This window comes from Branchiostoma floridae, chromosome 4 (assembly GCF_000003815.2).
Source record: "Branchiostoma floridae strain S238N-H82 chromosome 4, Bfl_VNyyK, whole genome shotgun sequence".
NCBI lineage: Eukaryota > Metazoa > Chordata > Leptocardii > Amphioxiformes > Branchiostomatidae > Branchiostoma > Branchiostoma floridae.
The window spans coordinates 11,931,183-11,949,465 of NC_049982.1; the positions used below are offsets into that span (position 1 = coordinate 11,931,183).

Sequence of the window (18,283 nt, forward strand, 5' to 3'; positions counted from 1 at the left end):
AACTTATTGGTGAGTCGCGGTAAGTGACTTTTGTAGGGGGGTCTGGGGGCATCCACCTTCCATGGTGCAGAGCTTTTGATGATTTTAAGTTAAAGTAGTGCATTCTAAGGTATCCCAAGAGGCAAAAATACTGTTACAGATGTCACAGTAGAAGACTGTGACCACAGATGACCTGGTTGCATCCCTGGTCAATCAGAATTTCATGCTTGTCAGAGGATTTTCTCCCCAGTATAGGGCGTCCAGGGGCATCAAATTTCTTGTTATTTTAAGAAAAGGGCGTCCAGATGACGCGTTGACGCATACCTGGCTAAAACCATCACGATTAATGATGTTTTACAAGGCTGGTAGTTGTTTTGGTATCCTTGCATCATTCTGCTTTGTAAATTTTAGATGTCTGTCAATGACCAAGAAGGTTAAAAAGAAAGAACTTGGCTATGGAGTGTTGGTACAAAAGATTCTTCACAATGCAAGGAGCATCTTAGGCCAGTACATATACACAGCCAATGGAAAGTTTTTTTCTTCTTCTGTGCAATAATTCTCAGTCCAAAACTGTTTCCTTTGGTGTTGTATACATTGTACCACTGTCAGAGTAAACAGATCATTCCACTCCAAGGATTTCTTTGTTGTGAAGATCCTTTATGGTCACTTAGCATAAGAGGGTGTTTGGAGTTCTTACCATGATATCTCAGGGTTTATTTGTGTTTACCTGTCAACATATTAGCTATACAGGTCACTGAGAAAAGAAAGTGGATGCTATCTGAAACATCTGCTTCTTTGAAGAGATGTATCCAGTCATTTGAATTTTGTGTAAAAAATATCCAGACTATTTAACACAATCTACATGTACTTGGGTATTGGTTTGGTATTTGTATTTCCTTCCCTAGGTCCATTTGAATGGAACTTAGAAGAAAAAAATCTTCAAACAGTCTAACTATTATCTGTGCATCTGTTTGTAGGCTAGCAGTAGTTTTCACACACTCTAACCAAACTCCATGGTTTAGCCCATTAATCAGTAGAAATGAATCATGTTAAGAGTAATTACAAATGCTTGCCTTATGTTGTCAGTAATCAGTATGCATACCAAAATGTACAGGTAATAATGTGTTCATTTCAGTTTGGTCAACATATGTGTGACCAGGTCAACCTTCAAACCATGCCAACTGTCACAAATCATAGGTACATGAGTGATACTCCAGACACAGTCATATGTTTTATTATTAAAGCAAGGCCATCTGCAGTATTCCATTACCAGAATTTAATTTTGTTTATTGCTTCCTGCTTGATAGAGTCCCTACAACAACACATTCCTACAACTATTGATATTCCAAAACTGTAGGCCACCTGTTTTATTACTGGAATTGGTATTCGTCATCATAACCCCAAATGAGCCTTCTCTGGCCACTAGTGTCATTAGTAGAGTTGATAGTGTTAGTAGAGTTAACAGTGTGTCCATAAACCCCATGCAATATAGTGTCAGTACAACCTTCTAAAAAGTATTGATATTCATAATGAGATTTCTAGCAGTAGTATCATTTCAAATTTCCATACCACAGTAATTTGAGTGCAACGCTTGAGTTGTCAGCTAGGTGATTTCAGGATTTGCTTCTGATGCCATCCCACCTGTCACTCAGGAAAGGGATGGGCCTGATGGGAAGCTGGGTCCCAGGGGATACATATATCATGTAAGGCTGGGATGGCCTTATGGAAATGTGGCTGTTCCAGTTAGTGTCAGCATCCCTCTTACAATCACATTCGATACACAAGATGGCATGTTATCTTAGTCATTTGATAGAAACTTGTTCGGTAAACTTTTAAAAATATCCCCTTTGTATTTGAGGCCTAGGAAAACAGTTGTATTTTCTGTTTCCCAACTTACCCTAAAAGACCCGCCGACCCTAGCCCTTTATTTTGGTGGGTAGTTGAGTCAGTTTCCAAATAAAATTTTTATTCAGCCTGATCAAGTAAAAAAAACCTGCTTGTCCTATCAGATCCACAGATTTGTAACCATTATGACATTGAAAATATGAGTGTCCTCATGCATTTCAGTTTTACCGTTTTAAACTGTATTGTATCACAAGAGTGTTGGTCAAAGTCTAAATCAAAAATCATCAACAACAAAAAAAGATAATCTGTACCTACCAACTCTATTTTTTTCAGGACAAACCAGGGAACACAACATTTTTCCAGGCCTGATTTGAAGCCCATATTCCAGTGATATCTGCTCTGTTCTTGAGAAAGACTGTGTACTTTAGGTACTAGTATAGCTTTTGGAAATCAAGGTAATCCTGGTAGTTCTCATAGGCTGAGCTGAAAAATCTAACTATATATATTTAAGGCAGTTGGTATGACTAGAGGGATGAAATAGAAACCTTGCCATATATTTACTTTAAGTTAATAATGACAGATTCAGTTTCTTTTCTGTATGCCTCTGTTTACATGCAATGAAGGTGAAGGGCTGTATTTTGTATGTGTTAGGTCAGATGTCTTGAACTTTTCCTCAGGCCATTGTTTGGAAAGGATACTAATGCTACAAGCTAAAGAAAACATTACAATACAAGGGAGAGGAAATTCTGTGTATGAATACAATCAGGAAAATTTACAATATACACCATACTAGTTTACATCTTTATTTTATAACCAAACAGAATGATGTAAGAATACTAATGTAAAAGATTTATCAATGTTTGGCTTAGACCTTGATTGTTTTAAGTATTAATGGCAAAGGCATTATATGGATTGATACAATGTAAATTATCTTGTTTAGAAGATGGTAAAGAGAACTATGAGTATGACAGGATAATCACACTCACTGACTCACAGGTTAATGAATGACGAGGGATAAATCAGAACTGTGATTCTTTAAAAGCAGAGAACTTGCAGTGTTGTTATAAAGTAACCTGCAAGTGTGAGTGTACCTGGACAGCACTGTTGCTTTCCACTGATGTTTTTGTTTCAACCCGCATCCTGCAACCGTACACTAGAGGTCACCTGAAGGGTCAGAATGATGTCATTGCTTCCTAAAGGGGAGCGCTGCTGGGGATGCACAGCTACAGGGGATTGTATGGCTGGGGCCATTTATGGTTGAAATATCTGTATTTGTAGGTCATTGCCGCACAATAGAGCCCGAGGGATTACATGTCAGTCGTGCCCTGCAGTGTCCTACCAAAAGGGAATATACAATGTACTGCTGTGCATGTAAACCTGGGTGTACTAACGTCTGTCTCAGAAAGGGAATGTTACGCAAGGATTTATCATCACATTTCTAACTTACAAACAAGTCTCAAATGTGTGATGACATTGCGGTGCGTCTCTTTGTAGACGTTATTACTGATTTAAGATGGTTATGAGGTTGTTTTTCTGACCCTAGCCATTGGGATGGTGAGTCATATCAGATTGACTCTTGCATTTGGTAACTCTATACTCCCACTTGACCCTAGTCTACTGACAGAGTTCTGAAGTGGTGTTTGTTTCCACAATATACACAATTGACAAGTAGAAATGTTCTCTAACGATGTATGTTGTGTAGACCTTTACAGGCAAAGGTTAAAATAATTGTTCTATGATAGTATGACTCTTAGTTCACCTGAATTAAGCCATAGATTCTGCCAGTCGGCACTATTTGATGTCTTCCCAATATGCACAGTTTGAGTAGTAAAGGTACAGCTTTTAATGCCAACCTTGCATCTATTTCAGTTTTAACCATAATGTTTTATTGTTATTTTCAATTATTACCTTGAGTAGGGAAAAACAACGGTTTCAAAATGAATCAAATCTTCAGATGTGTAATACATGTGTGCATGCACTTGATCCACTGCCAGCCAAGTGACAAAATCTATTTCCTTACTAAAATGAACTATAAAAAGGCAGGAAAGATTTATTCTGAGGGCTTGTGAGGAACAGTATTCTTACTTGATATGTCCTTTATTGATTTGAAACATACCAGTAATGTCAGGTTCAGGGTTGTGCTGCCATAGGCACAAGAAATTGAGTGGGAGGGAACCCTATGTAACAAGGGAGGAAGTCCAGTCTTTCCAATATCTGTAATAAGAGTCCCCAGTGGGGTTACTTAGGGACTGATTTGATTCCTTTTTGCCACCCCCAAGGACAAGTTCAGCTTTTGAGATTATTTCAGGGGCCTAAGATTGCAGTATAAAGTTTCAGACTCTCCAGCTGTCCAATAATTCAGTGTTTGCTGAAGGACTTACGTGTACCACATAGTTTTGTTTTTTCAAGTTCAAACATAAGGGGTGTCCTGTTGATGTGGGTGTGGACTGTCTGAGTCACCAGTGGGATAACTGAATTTGCCACCCATGTGACATCATTGGAACCAAGGGACTTTGACTGTTCAATACTAAACTGCTTAACTGAACATGGAACAGTTGTTATGATGACATATTTTCTGAAGTGAAAGAATGTCTGATGGCATCTGTATTGTAATATGTTGTTCTCCATGACCAGTAAACAAGTTTACACATACTTTGTGGAAAATGTTTATTCATAGATCTGCAATCCCTTTGGCTTCTCTGACGAAGGTATATCTAGCAAATTGAACATGTTGTTTTTATGTCCTTGTTTTCATGGTCCCAGAACATCATATTTGTTCAGTAAAAATGTAATTAGATTCGATGTTTACTTTTGAATTTGAGTTTGCGAAACAGACCAGATTATAATGGAAGTACAATCAACATAAGATTGTTGAGGTAGATCTTATTCTAAAGTATAGTACCGGTATCTTAGTTTCAATTTCAAACCTTAACATCCAGAAGGACAAATTATTTGGGGGTTCTGCCATTCACTTCTATTGCTTAGAGAAATGGCTTATGGCTTACACATAGTGCCCCTCTTAAGACACGTTAAAAACAAGAGCCTTTGACAATAATCTTAATTTGTTGATATTGCTTGTCTACATGCCTTGTCAGGTAGTTAACTTCACAATCACAAGCTGAGAAATAATGTTGAATTGATTTGATTTGATTTATTAGAATTGCAACAGTACAATACTCGTGGATCACAGGCAGCAGTAGGCTGGTTTTGTGATCCACACATCAATATGCATACATACATTACATGTAACATTAATACACTAAGAAGATGGAGCAATGGGTAAAAAACTAGTGAGTTTAACATTTCCTTTCCTTTGTCGTTGTTGCAGCAGCATAGCTGCGTAGCAGGTCAGGATGGCGGACACGGACGTCGTGCTGAACGGGCCCCCTGATGTGGGAGACGGTAAAGCATCATCTGGTGGAAGCAGCCCTCACCAGTCCCCAGTAGCTGAGACCAAACAGAGCAAGGTGAAGCGACCAGTCGACATTCAGCAAGATGTACATGAGATGGAAAAGCGCAAGAGAGTCTCCCTGATTCTCAACTCACAAGCATTCAGGCAAGTCAAATTTGAATTTGGTGTCTACAATACTAATTCTATTCACTAAGCTGGCAGGCAAGTGTTGACTGTAACTTAATTTAAAGTATCCCCGGTATATCAAAAACATGATAACTGTTTTGGAATATGTTTTTGAAAAAGCACAATTTGTCCAGATTGACAGTTCAGCCAAAGCAACAGCTAAAATCACTACTTGTCCAAAGTAGATCTGCTGTTTTGGAAGTAAAAATAATGTCATTGTTTCTTTTCACAATTTTGCACATGACATCTTAATACTTTGTAGGAGGGAATAGTTTGACATCATTACATGACCTTGAAAGGTCATACAGGAAAGTCTGGAACCTGTTGGTGGCTTCGACTTACTTCAAAATATCTACAACAAAGAGATTGTTAATGAACTCTGTCACATGTGTTAGGAAAGGGTAATGTATTCCTCGTTGATACACCCTTTGTATTCCTGAAGGGGTGTTGACAAATTTGATGTATCAGCAAACTTTCCACAGAAAGTAAATATCCTTTGTCAATCATGAAAAAGACATGGTGACATACTTCATTTCATTTCGGGTTGTTTGTTAGTAGCAAATGGACATCATGTTAATGTACAGTGCATTAAATTCATATCTGTTTACATTCCATAGAGGATGTTCTCTATGTTTGTGAAATGAAATGTAAATGTGCTGTCATGCTTGTCAGTCTTTGGCCAGTATGGGCTCCAACCTTCACGTATGTCACAGCCTGCGTCTTAATCATGACTCCTCTTTCTTGTATACAGTATGTTTTTCTCGCAATGCAGTATGTTATGTCAGATTCTGGTGGAGTTGTCACCTGAGCTTTTTTAGCACTGAATATGTCTAAAGAACTGTAAAGCATTGTGCAGAACATTTGTCCCAGTCAACACAAAGGGTCTGTGTGACCTTTCCTCAGCAAACATACTCCCACCCTCCCCAAACATATGACACAGCGTAGCGTAGCTTGCCCTTAGACTCAAGTTATAGGATGTGAAGAACTTACAGGTGCTCTGACAAATGTAATTAAACCACAGACTGACAAAGAGTCAAAGGTTGGAGATATGAGAAGTTTTGGTTCATGTACATGCATACCGGCCAACTTATTAAGTCATTATATGGGTGACTGTGGGCATAACACATTGTTTCTGTGGAAGGTTGTAACTAAGTAGACAAACATATTCAGCTGTTGCCAATGATTGTGAAAAAATATTGCCCTGTTCTTCAAAGTATATGACAGAAAAGATTATTTGCTAGGAGTTACTCGGTTGGTGAAAAACAACATCTCTTAATTTTTCAAACTCAGGATTTGAGTCAGCTAGGCTTTTCGCAATATTATTTGAAAAATTAAATCAACAAATACAAGTGGTATGTGAAAAAAAAAGCTATGCAGTTATAAACTCATTTTTCTGGTTTATGGAAAATATTGGGCCATACTATTGATCTCCAGGGATCTGCAAATAAAATTTATTTTGAATGTAGATCAAGAAGAAAGAAATAGCTGTTTTTTTTTTTATAGTATCTATTGTCCTCTTTGTCAATATTGGACATTTGCTGCTGTTAACCCCTGTGTAAAACGCAGATGAAACACACTGACATAGATGTGTCTATCTATTTGCTGTGTACTGTAGAGGTTGCTTCTGCCATGGTTTTGTGATGATAACAACGTTGTTATCATCACATAACTCTTTGTTATCATCTTTGTCTTTATTTTCTTTTGTTTTATCGTATTTCATGGTTATTATCATCATTTTGTTCAAACAGAGAGGAGCTGGAAGAAATTATTGAGTCTCAGATCAAGTCAGGCCCTCATCCGGCCAGCCTGATAGCACTGCAGCAGATCAGTGAGCTCATCCTCCCCCAGGCCAGGGTGCCCAGTTCTGTACTGTCTGGTGGGGGAATGAGAGGTAAGAACACATCACAAGTACCATGTGTTGTAAGGAAACTGTTCCTGCTATATATCCATGGCAATAATTGAATTGTAAATGGTGCTTGTGTCGTGGCTGTCTCTAGGACCTGTCCTTACATCCCAGAACAGAACATTGCTTGTTGGGAAGAAATTTCCCGTCTCTACAAAAAATGTAAACTTCATGACATAAAATTTATAAAAATATGACAGATTTAAAAAGGTAAATTAGCAACATTGGCTCCCAAACAATGTATGGAAAAAATTGAAACTTGGACACAGCCCTGTTAACAATATCACAAAGTTGCAAGTAGAAATGAGCGTAATCTTTATTGCAGTTGGAACTGACAAATTTTTCCTGTCTATCCTCAGCCACAGGAATCGTAATCCCCATCAACGATCTCCGCGGAGTGGACGCCATGAGCTACAGTAAGGGGGAGAAGCTCCTACGATGCAAGCTGGCCTCCCTGTACCGGCTGGTGGACATGCATGGATGGACCAACCTCATATACAACCACATCACGGTGAGTGGAGTATTGTCAGTAAACATGCCCATGTCATACTGATGTGCATGTTTAAGTACACAGGGATTACTTGTGCTGTCTGGTAGACCCAGGGTATACCTTACCATAGGCAATGATGCACTGCTTATATCTGCTATGCTTACATCCAGGTGACAGCTTAACGGAGCTGCAGCATCCCTTATCAAAATGATGAGATTTGTCACAATTGTCATCCAAACACCAAAAGTGAATGAATGAGCATCTTTCTCATTCTCTGACAGACATGTCTGTTAGCAGCATGACTGTGCATCCATTACACGTGTATCTGGCAGCCTTAATTGGCACTAGTTGTGTCTGTTGATTTACAAGTCCACGCTAAGCCCTGTTTGTGTTTGCAGACAAGTTGTTACCATTTGGTCATGGAATTGTCAAGCACATGTTGATTGTTAGAAGGAACCAAATTTATGCTGGAATGGGCTTTCTTTTTGAAAGACCAGAAATCATGTAACCCACAATCGTAGCCTTTAGACTGATACCAACATTTCACAAGACAAAAATGTGTACAGCAACTTGTAGTTCTGCCAAAAAAACATTGCTTACCCAGCCCCCAGATTGTCGGGTTGTATTTTCAGTGAGCAATATGATAAAGTAAGAGTTGTTTCAGTGAGATGATAAACATCCCGGCACACATACAGGGAGCCTGACATGTCGGGTGCCCCTATATCTGTCAGACACATGGTGTGGCCAACAGCACATGGCTCTCATTAATCCCAAACCTGATCCACAGTTTTGGTTCACAACAAGTAAGTAAACTGTATATCCTACTGTAAGCCTGCCTCCTGCAAGGTCTGTTGACATGTTCGATAGGGGCGATTACCAAACACATGCCCCGCTTGTTTCATGGGTGATGCCTTGTCCATCTACCAGAGCAGATCAAGCATGTTGTCAGGAAGAGCATGGTGCCATTCATGTTCCACAGGTTTTAAAATTTTCAAATTAGTCACTGTGCCAAAAAAAAGACTATATAAACATTCTTTCCAGGTTAAATATGATACACACTTCACAAATCGTCTCTCAGAAGAGACGTAAAATGGGGGTCCCCTGTTTGACGAGGTGCCTCGAGCACGTAAATCAGCCTCATTACTAAAAATTGGGTATCTACTGGCTGCAAATAATACACCAGATGTATTATTATTATTATTATTATAACTTTTTAAGCAGTTGTGCAAAGGTTTTACCCACTGACAAATGGTCTATTTCGCATAATCTATCAAGAAAGTCAACCTGAAAATTATCAGAAAGAACTGTTACAGTACAATGTAGTACTTCTTTGCAGTCTGTTCATCCAGTCATTCCACATTCTGTACCAATGCAGGACGTAAATGATGATGTCCAGAAAAATGAGCCACCCATAAATCAAGAAGAAAACATCCCCTTCCATATTTACCAATAACCATAGAAAGTCAAATGTGGTGTTGATAGTTCCTGGATGCCATGGCTAGTTGCTACACAAGATTAGAAAACCAGCATTTCCTTACTCTGTTATAATTTAGTCCACCCAGAGAAGCCATTAACTGAGTCAAAGTAAAGATATACATTTTCATAGGTACTTTTATGCCAAAATGTCAAATGGCTGTGAGAGACAAGATTTGAATGTAGAAAGGAGTGTGTAATGTTGGTATGGGTAAGGCTCATTGGGAAAGCGTGACTGGCCGGCCATTAACTATATGAAGTCTGTTCTTGCTTGAGAGGTATGTGTAGCTTTGCTCTGCATACAGTCCCTCCCAGCAGCGAGTGATGCCTACAAGTATTGAACAACAGAAGATGTGCTCTCTGGAAATGAGGAGTCAAAATTTTCATTACACACTTCATTACCCAGCTAACAGCCAGGATGGCATTCAGAATTCTACAATTTCCCAGGGGTGGCTTCTGCATTATCAGGCACTTTTGCTCAGGGTCTTCCTCTTTACCTATGGGGTGTTTTAATTAGCACAGATGCAGATAGAAAACTGTCACACAGAGGGAAGAAAGTAGTTTCTAAATTTCTGAAAGGTTTGTGCTCTTGTACCTTTGGTTGAAAAATCATAAAGGTGGAGCATTTTTGGTCTGTTTACACCAAACACACTACTCTATGATAAAGATGACATGAAACAATCGTATAGCTGCTCGTATGAAGTCATTACAGTACTAATCAGCAATGTTGATATTTTTTATTGCTGTTAACGTTGTCAAAGGTCAGAATACCTTTTCCAGCAATTTTGTAAAGAAAATGTGAATAGGCTTCTATGGGGGTCATCAGTCTGCCTTAACTCAAGCTCTTTTTTCATCTTAAACACAGAAACTGTGATCTCAAGATTGGTAGGCATCTAATCTGCGTTACCTTGGGCCATGTTGTCTTGATCCTCTATTATCCTGACCTAATTCCGATGTAATTGGGCGAGCTAGAGACCTCCTCCAGCTCCCATCATGCCATCTGGAGTTTGTCTTACAGGCAGAATGGGTTCACCCCTGCAGCAGGGTGGAAAGCAAATAAAATTTGGGAGGAAAATGAGCATGACAGAGCATATCATTACTGATAGCCTGGGGGAAGGGAGTTGACTGTCCTAACCACTCAGTTTGGTAGTCTGGGAAAGGAGACAAATTTGCATACATTTGAAAGGCTACCAGAAATGAAGGTGAACTCTGATTCCGCTGAGAATAGCTGTACATGTAGATGTGTAATTTGATTGTATTTGATGGATGTAGAATTTTGTGTCTGTGGCTTCCTTGTAGCATAACTGATAGCTACTGGTAAATATCTAATAGCTGCAGTGAAAATCTCAAAGGGAAGGTGAAAGAAGCAGTCATTTTAGCCAGGACTGGTGTTTGCCAACCAAATGTAGGACACGGTAACAACAATGTTTGATCAATCTCAGTGCTTAATGCATGACATAAATCACACTGTCACCCAAATATGCAAAACCCGTAGAAAACCGTAAAGTAGGCGCAGTGGTCACCAGTCAGTAATGTACAAGGTGATTTAAGGCCTCGCTACAATTCCAGACCTGTGACATGATTGCATGTCGCCCCCTGGACACTGTGGTCTCCTAGCAGTCATTGGTCTCAGAATTTATCACAAGTACAGATATAACGTCCCTACAGGGACTATATATTTAAATCTGGAAGAATGATCTCAGCAGTTGCGAGCGCCTTACGGCTGACTTTATCATGAAGAATTTCCACCCCCCTACCCATGAGTAACATCTCTTGGCTGACATTCAAACCATGTCTAGACTGGCACTAATACATTGAACTTCTCACATGACAGTTAGGCATTTATTCAAGCATACAAGGTATGGTGCTTTGCAACTGGTAGCTTTTGCCTAACTAAATGATACCCAAAGGCCTGTGCATCCAGTAAGTAGCTTTATATCATTACCTCCATGAAATATTGATGGAGGGTATATTTTCAATAGCATTTGACTGTTTCAACAACTCAAGAACAACTGGATGGATTAGTTTCATTCTTGGTAAATTGAAGGGGGGTGTCGAAAGCTGAAAATGAGTAGATTTGGGGTCCGCCAGCACTTTGTACGACAGTAGAAATTCCAGGTTTGATATCTTGTGTTCTGGACATGCTATGGGCCTCCTAGCTGCTATTTCTAGAATTGCAGGGGTGTTTTTGTCAAATATTGACAACTCTAGTCTAAAGATCTTATCTTCATTATCACAGAATCATTGCATGGATCACAATTGTCTAAAAAATTTGCAAATTTTAATTACCTGTTACTCTCCAAAGTTTCATCATCTAGCTTCAGATTGACTTCATTTTGTATGCCCATGTCATTGTCCATGTTCATGTCATTGTTGATTTCTTTTTATACCTTATATTCTTTCATAAAAATTCCAACTAGACCCAAGGCATGCTGTACCATTGACACTACCCTTATTTCCTGCACAGGTTCGCATCAGCCAGGAGAAGGAACACTTCCTCATCAACCCCTACGGGATGATGTACAACGAGCTGACTGCCGCCTCTCTGGTCAAGGTGGACATGCAGGGCCAGGTCATCGACCCTGGCATCACCACCTTCGGCATCAACAAGGGCGGCTTCATGTTGCACAGCGCTGTGCATCAGTTCCGCCCGGACTGCAGATGTGTCCTGCACCTGTACAACGAGGCTGTGTCTGCAGTGAGTCTTCATCTTCATTCCCCACATCATGCACAATTCCCTTTACTCCACTTCTTTCATTATAGATAATCTGATGCATTTTCCTTCCTTCCATCTTTTTGATTGTTTTGTTATCCTTTTTTATGTGGCAAAAGATAAGTCCTTATTTTCTTTGCCATCACTAATTACTATTACCATCAAGAGGCATCATCATCCCAACTTGGGCTGCTGGATAAAATTTGGAAATGATCATCCAGCTGTTTGTCCAGTCACTGATAAAAGACAGTGTGGCTTTAGTTACTGTTACCTTGGGAACCTTATTATTTGGAGGTCTAACCTTCGTCAAAGCTTTACCATCATCCTTCAGCCCTAAGGGATGGGGCATGATTAGCTAAGAAGCAAAACAAGGAGGAAAGAATTAAGGCTTTTTGCATGTGTTTCTTGTTCTCAGGTATCTGCCACCAAGCAGGGCTTGATGCCGATATCCCACGAAGCCCTGTTGATTGGAGAGGTTTCTTACTATGACTACCGTGGCGTTCCAGTCGACCAGAATGAAAGAGACACCATCGCTAGGAGCCTGGGACCAAAGAACAAGGTAAGAAGGGACTCGCAATTCAAAGAAAAGTCCTTCAGGTTTTTGTAGTTACTGTTATATGTGGGCGCATTGCCTAAAAACAATTCATCTTGCAGGTCCTGTGCAATAATGTACACTGTACCAGTAATCTAGACAATCTGATCTCCTGAAACGTAATGAAAGCGTCAAATGTCTATTAAGAACCCCAGAAGAGTAATGGTCACTCCAGAGTCATTCCAGGTTGTAGGTTATGGGTCTGCCAAATTGCTATTTAATCATGATTTACTCTAGCAGAGTCTAAACCATTCATGATTTGTTTCTTTTGCAAAGAATGATTATTTATATAGTTGGCATCATGATGTATTAGGCTTTTCTGATTTACACCAGGTCTATAACATGTTTTGTATTGCGATGTTCACAGGTGCTGATACTGAGAAACCATGGGGTACTGGTGTGTGCAGGGACGATAGAGGAAGCCTGGTACCTTGCTTACAACACTGTGAAGGCTTGTGAGATACAGGTATGAATAGACACAACTTATGTTCACTTTCCAGCAGTTATAAAGGATATTCAATAAAAGTGTAGCTGGGTTTTACCTCATCCCTGTTAAGAGCTCATTCTTGCACCAAAATGTTTTGTCAACAGACCAAATAATTTTGTATGTAGTTATAACTATGTTGGTTGTTGAGGTATTTGTTTTTAGAGTAAAGATGTATAGTAGTGATGTCTCCATTGATAATTTTTCCTGTTGCAATGTTTTTGAGTGCTTGCTTACTTACTTAGTTATCCTCTTCATCCCATGTGGGACATAAGGCTTTAATTTTTGAGTGCAATTGCAACTAAATGTTTACTGTTTAATACTCTGGAAGGGTAAACCAAGTTACAACCATGGTTCCTGCTGCTGTAGTTAAAGGCAATGAAAATGCAAACCTGACATTTCTCTAAGTTACAACCATGGTTTTGTTCCTGCTGTTCTAGTTGAAGGCGATGCCTGCGGGACTGGATAACCTGATTGTTCTGGACCGTTCGGCACTACGGGAGGAGCCCCGTGAGGAGCAGAAGGGCGGCGGGGACACGGCACACTACAAGGCCACTGAAGAGAAGCATTACAAGTGGAAAAAGGGAGAGCTAGAGTTTGAGGCACTAATGAGACAGATGGACAATTCGGTAAGCACAAAACACAATGTATTAAGATGATACATAAATCCTAAAGTCTCACAATCAGTTGGTTTATAAAGGCAAGTCAGGCATTCTCATAGTTGATACAGTGCCTAACAAGTCCCCTTACCTGGTGTTTGCAGGGCTACAAGACTGGGTACATCTACCACCAGCCGGTAGTGCGCCACCTGCCCGGCACAGGCAAGAGCAATGATGAGGTCGCCATTCCTCCATCAGCCTCCGGATTCACGGAAACAGCAGGGCACGACGACGACTTGGGCATCCTCTCGCCGGCACGTCGGGCCATGGACCGGAAACAGGGCGAAAAGACCAAGTGGCTGCACTCCCCAAATGTGTACACCAAGGTGCAGGTGCAGGTGGATCAGAACGGAGATGGAGAGGAACCAAAAACAGTGACCAGGGTAGGTTCCTGAACAAAATGCATCTCAGTGAACTATTGACAGTGTCTGTGTGACTCTGTGATAATGTTCTGAACACTAACAAAATTTTTTATCCTGTCACAATGTCACAAACCCACAAACAATCAGGTCTTTCATGGGTATCTCCTTATAGCTTTAAAGCATCAACATATTGGGACTATTTTTGTTATACTTGTTGAAGAAGGTGACATCAAACTTCTTTGTTGATTTTTTACAGTGGGTGTCAGAGGACTCCCCCAGCAAAGGCACCATCATCAAAGTGGACCCCAATGCCTTTGTCCCCACAGGGATACCTGAGGAGGATGTGCGCACCAAGGTCAAAGTGGTAAGTGTGATGAAGTTTCTTAACAATATTTGCAGTTAGACACTCCTGTAATGTCATCTTTAGAAAAGCATGAGACACTTGTATGTATGATATCTGTCTGGGGTTTCAGAGAAGTAGTTAGATTGTTCAGCAATATTCAACTCGGAGAAAGAATTGTAAACATCCTCAGGTGTTGTCACCTGCATCAGATCTACATGTATTACATTTTATTATCTATTATATTTTTCAAAATTTTACATATTGCTGTTTGTTGGACCTTGAATATGGATGAAGTATGACACGAATGTTTCATTTCTTGTCACTTGTTAGCCCTTTTTGACAAATGCAATTTGTATTTATTGTGTATTACAGTTGAAGGACAAGCGGGTTGCAGACAAACTGTCTTCAGGCCCTCAGTCGAATATTCTGCACGGTATGCCCTGGGCAGCCACTGCCTCTGTAAGTCTGGTTATTTATGTCTGCAGTATATCCTTGAATTTTCAATGTATTTCAAGATAAACTCCTTGAATATTCACTTAATTTGCTTACCATGTACCAATCCTTCACTCACTAATTTTGGATTGACTTGTATCTTGAGTTTGAGATTTTGGTACAGCCAAACATGCTCACGGTGTTGCTTTTGTTTACCTCTAACTTACAGGGTGACCAGGTTGTTGTTCATGCGGGGTCAAAGGGTATAATTCAGCAGGAGTTCCAGGATGAATTTGTGTTCCCAATGCTACAAAGTCCAAATCCATTTGAGAAGATGACAGAGAAGGAGCTGGAAGAGTATCGCAAGGAAGTGGAGAAGAAGCAAAGAGGTTAGTTGTATACAGGGTCTCCTTGTTGCTACATGCTTGTGTCTGTGCAGAATGTTTGTCCATAATAACATCTGGGTCTTGGAATAGGACACTCAGTAAGTTCACATTATACCTTATATTCTATCAAAAAGGGCTTAACATGCAGTACCTACGAGAATTGAAAGGTGTTGCTCTTTGGCAGTGTTGAGCTGAACTAGATTTGACACCAACCCTTTGTTCAGAAATTAAACCAGTGACATTTCCTTCAAAAATGAAAAATTCCTTTTGAGGAAAGATACCAACAAGTATACAGTGCGATGGTGTCCTATTTCAATCCCCTCCCCACAAGTTGACGAGTCATGCTCAAGCCTGTGGTTTTGCCACCCCCTGCATGGTTCTGCATGTGACATGGCTGCGTGTGTGCTGCAGGTGTGGGCGGTGAGATCACCACGACAACCGTGGAGACTGTGGTGATCGATGGCCAGGTGAAGACGGTACAGAAGGAGACCGTCCTGACCGTGGTCAAGTCTGGAGAGGGCGAAGACGCGGAGATACATGAGAAACTCATGGAAGGTCAGCATGGCAGGCAAACCACTGCTTGGCTTCTCTTGCTGTTGCCTTTTGACAATGTTGTAAGAATGCTAGTTGAAAGGATACAATGGAGCATTTTGCAGAATATCAGTACATCAAATAGTTATCGACAATACTAACAGCATGAGAGATTTAGAGAGGACCATAAGCTATAAAATCTTTTGTGCAACTCAAAACCCTGTATTTGGACTGCTAGCCTTCAATTTTATTGTAGCTGTTGATTAGAGCTGGGCAAGTGGAGGGAAAAAAGAAATTTTTTACTGCTAAATAAACCCAATTACTTCTGAAAGCAGCATGGAATTGTGACCGAAAAGAAATGTTTGGTATAAACAGTATATTCACGGACAATATTCTGATATGTTGGAAACAATGAGGGAGCAATAAAATGTGTAATATTAGATCAAAAGGTGCAGACATGATTTAGAGAAGACAAACTTGTTACAAAGTAAAATGCTAAACTCAAAGATGGAAGAAAGTTTAGCATTGCACTATGATTACTACCAACACAGATAAGCTTCCATGATAAGATTTTGCCAAATTGTAGGGTATGCGCAGTATTCTTGCCACAGTTATGAGAGGCAGAATTCAGGCACGACACAGGTACATGTAGTTCAGAAGCAGTAAGCCTGTGTATACCTACATGCCATAACTTCTCCTGATTCTTATCTAGAGTTACGAGCTGCCAGCATCAAACGCAAAACGCCTACCAAACGTCACTCGTCCTCGTCTCACAGCTCTCAGGAGGAGAGCGTGGTAAACAGACCTGCTGGCTCTACTGAAGAGCCAGAACCTAAACCCTCCGTACAGCCTGTATCTGAACCTCCTCCTGAGCCTCCAGTAAAACAGGGTAACTGTCACAGGGCAATCGGCTCGAAAAACAGATCAATCCTTTCTAACTCAGTAGTGAACAAGGTTGATCTTAAGTCAATAAATCTAAACTATCACGGAACAGAATTAATTACTGAAGAAATCAAGCACCACTCTTAATCAATAGTAAATTAGATTAAACTGCACTTTGAATTAAGCTCCAATCATTGCTAATTGACAAATGAGACGAACTGATAGCAAGTTGATGATACCAATCTATAAATCTATCAAATTGTCAGTTGGGGTTATCATACCAATTGACTATTCTGTAGTCTTTTGATTCGTTACAACTTGATATGAAAATTGTTGATTGGTTTGTTTCACCCATGTGCTAAAGGTCAATTTTAGCAGTGGATAAAATAAGCCAAGCATTGTGATAACATTTAAATGTAGATAATTTGTTATCCCTTGTGCACATGGCTACAATGAACTAAAGCACTTTGATAGGGTAATGCTGCTTTTTGAACAAGTTACAACTAAAGCTGATAAGACTATTGTTGACATTTTCAAGGCAAAACAAATTGAAAAAATCGAGTTAACAATGATTATACAGTGGAAATCAATGTTAAGGTTGTGTCAGGTAAGTCTAGGATTTGGTTGATTTGGTACAATTTCAATGATGTTTAGTTCACAGCAGGTCTGACAGCAGATTTTCATCCATACTTCTTGGAGGCTAAATAGTTGTGAGCTGTTACATAGCTTTGCAGTAAGAATGTATTTTCCTGCATTCTGATGAAAGTATTTGATCAAAAGCTACCATAAATAATTGAATGCAAGTCGGGGTTAACATTTAGATTGTCATCTGCCTGTGATTTTAACTGTTGCTCCATCATTCCTGTCCAGAAATCAAAGCTGCGAGCCCGAAGCGGCTGTCCCCTGCCTCCCCAGGGTCTCCAGCGGGAAGCCCAGTGAACGGACAGGGCGCCCCAGCAGGCGGGTCGCCGGACAAGGCGGCAGAGGCCGGAGAGCGGGAGGAGTCATCAGAGGGAACACCCAACGCCAGCGGCAAGGAGTCCTCACCAACTAAGGTACTGTTCAGCCATGGGGTTTATGTCCAAGGCTACATCATACAAGTTTCCATGCTCCTTCTAGCTGAATCTAGAGAGGTATCCTTCAACATTTCATGATTCATTTTCACCACTGAGTGGTCAAGACGTCACACAGTTTGCCACCATTTACATTTACCACTTCATCACAGCACAAACTCTCACTACAAACTCTACTTTCATGTACACTCTATTAAATTTAAATGAACCTTCCAAATGCTTGAGTGAAAACAAAAAAAAAGAAATTCAATTTGGGTTGTCCAGAGGGTGACACTCAACTCTGCACTCAATCTTATTTGAATTGGAATGAAATGAATTTCCCCTTTCACATTATTTGGTTCTACTTACCTCTCATCTGTGATGTCTTCTCATAGTTGTGTAGGTCTATCTTTTGTGGGTGTGTCACCCCAGGTAAGCATGTCAGTCTCTGGTATTGCCACAAGTCACATGGTTCTTTACACCTTACTCTGTGTTATAGTGGCATGGCAGCAAAATGTTTTTTTTTATGTTTGTGGAACTGCCTTGTTTGCATATCAAAAAATTGCGTTGTTTTTTCTGT

The 18,283-nt window shown here is 40.1% G+C and overlaps 1 protein-coding gene across 5 annotated transcripts in view; it reads left to right on the forward strand.

Moving 5' to 3' along the window:
• Nucleotides 1-18,283, forward strand: part of LOC118414726 (alpha-adducin-like) — a 39,480-nt gene that overhangs the window by 17,010 nt on the left and 4,187 nt on the right. For 2 of the 5 annotated variants that reach the window (XM_035818929.1, XM_035818927.1), the window contains exons 2-15: nucleotides 5,153-5,380; nucleotides 7,150-7,292; nucleotides 7,664-7,815; nucleotides 11,735-11,965; nucleotides 12,396-12,539; nucleotides 12,940-13,038; nucleotides 13,497-13,685; nucleotides 13,820-14,098; nucleotides 14,334-14,441; nucleotides 14,793-14,879; nucleotides 15,082-15,241; nucleotides 15,650-15,793; nucleotides 16,482-16,658; nucleotides 17,522-17,706. In XM_035818929.1, coding sequence (XP_035674822.1) covers nucleotides 5,178-5,380; nucleotides 7,150-7,292; nucleotides 7,664-7,815; nucleotides 11,735-11,965; nucleotides 12,396-12,539; nucleotides 12,940-13,038; nucleotides 13,497-13,685; nucleotides 13,820-14,098; nucleotides 14,334-14,441; nucleotides 14,793-14,879; nucleotides 15,082-15,241; nucleotides 15,650-15,793; nucleotides 16,482-16,658; nucleotides 17,522-17,706 — 2,301 coding nt within the window. In that variant the 5' untranslated portion in view covers nucleotides 5,153-5,177. The remainder of the gene's footprint in view (nucleotides 1-5,152; nucleotides 5,381-7,149; nucleotides 7,293-7,663; nucleotides 7,816-11,734; nucleotides 11,966-12,395; nucleotides 12,540-12,939; nucleotides 13,039-13,496; nucleotides 13,686-13,819; nucleotides 14,099-14,333; nucleotides 14,442-14,792; nucleotides 14,880-15,081; nucleotides 15,242-15,649; nucleotides 15,794-16,481; nucleotides 16,659-17,521; nucleotides 17,707-18,283) is intronic. The other 3 variants (XM_035818928.1, XM_035818930.1, XM_035818931.1) reach the window with 3 other exon arrangements.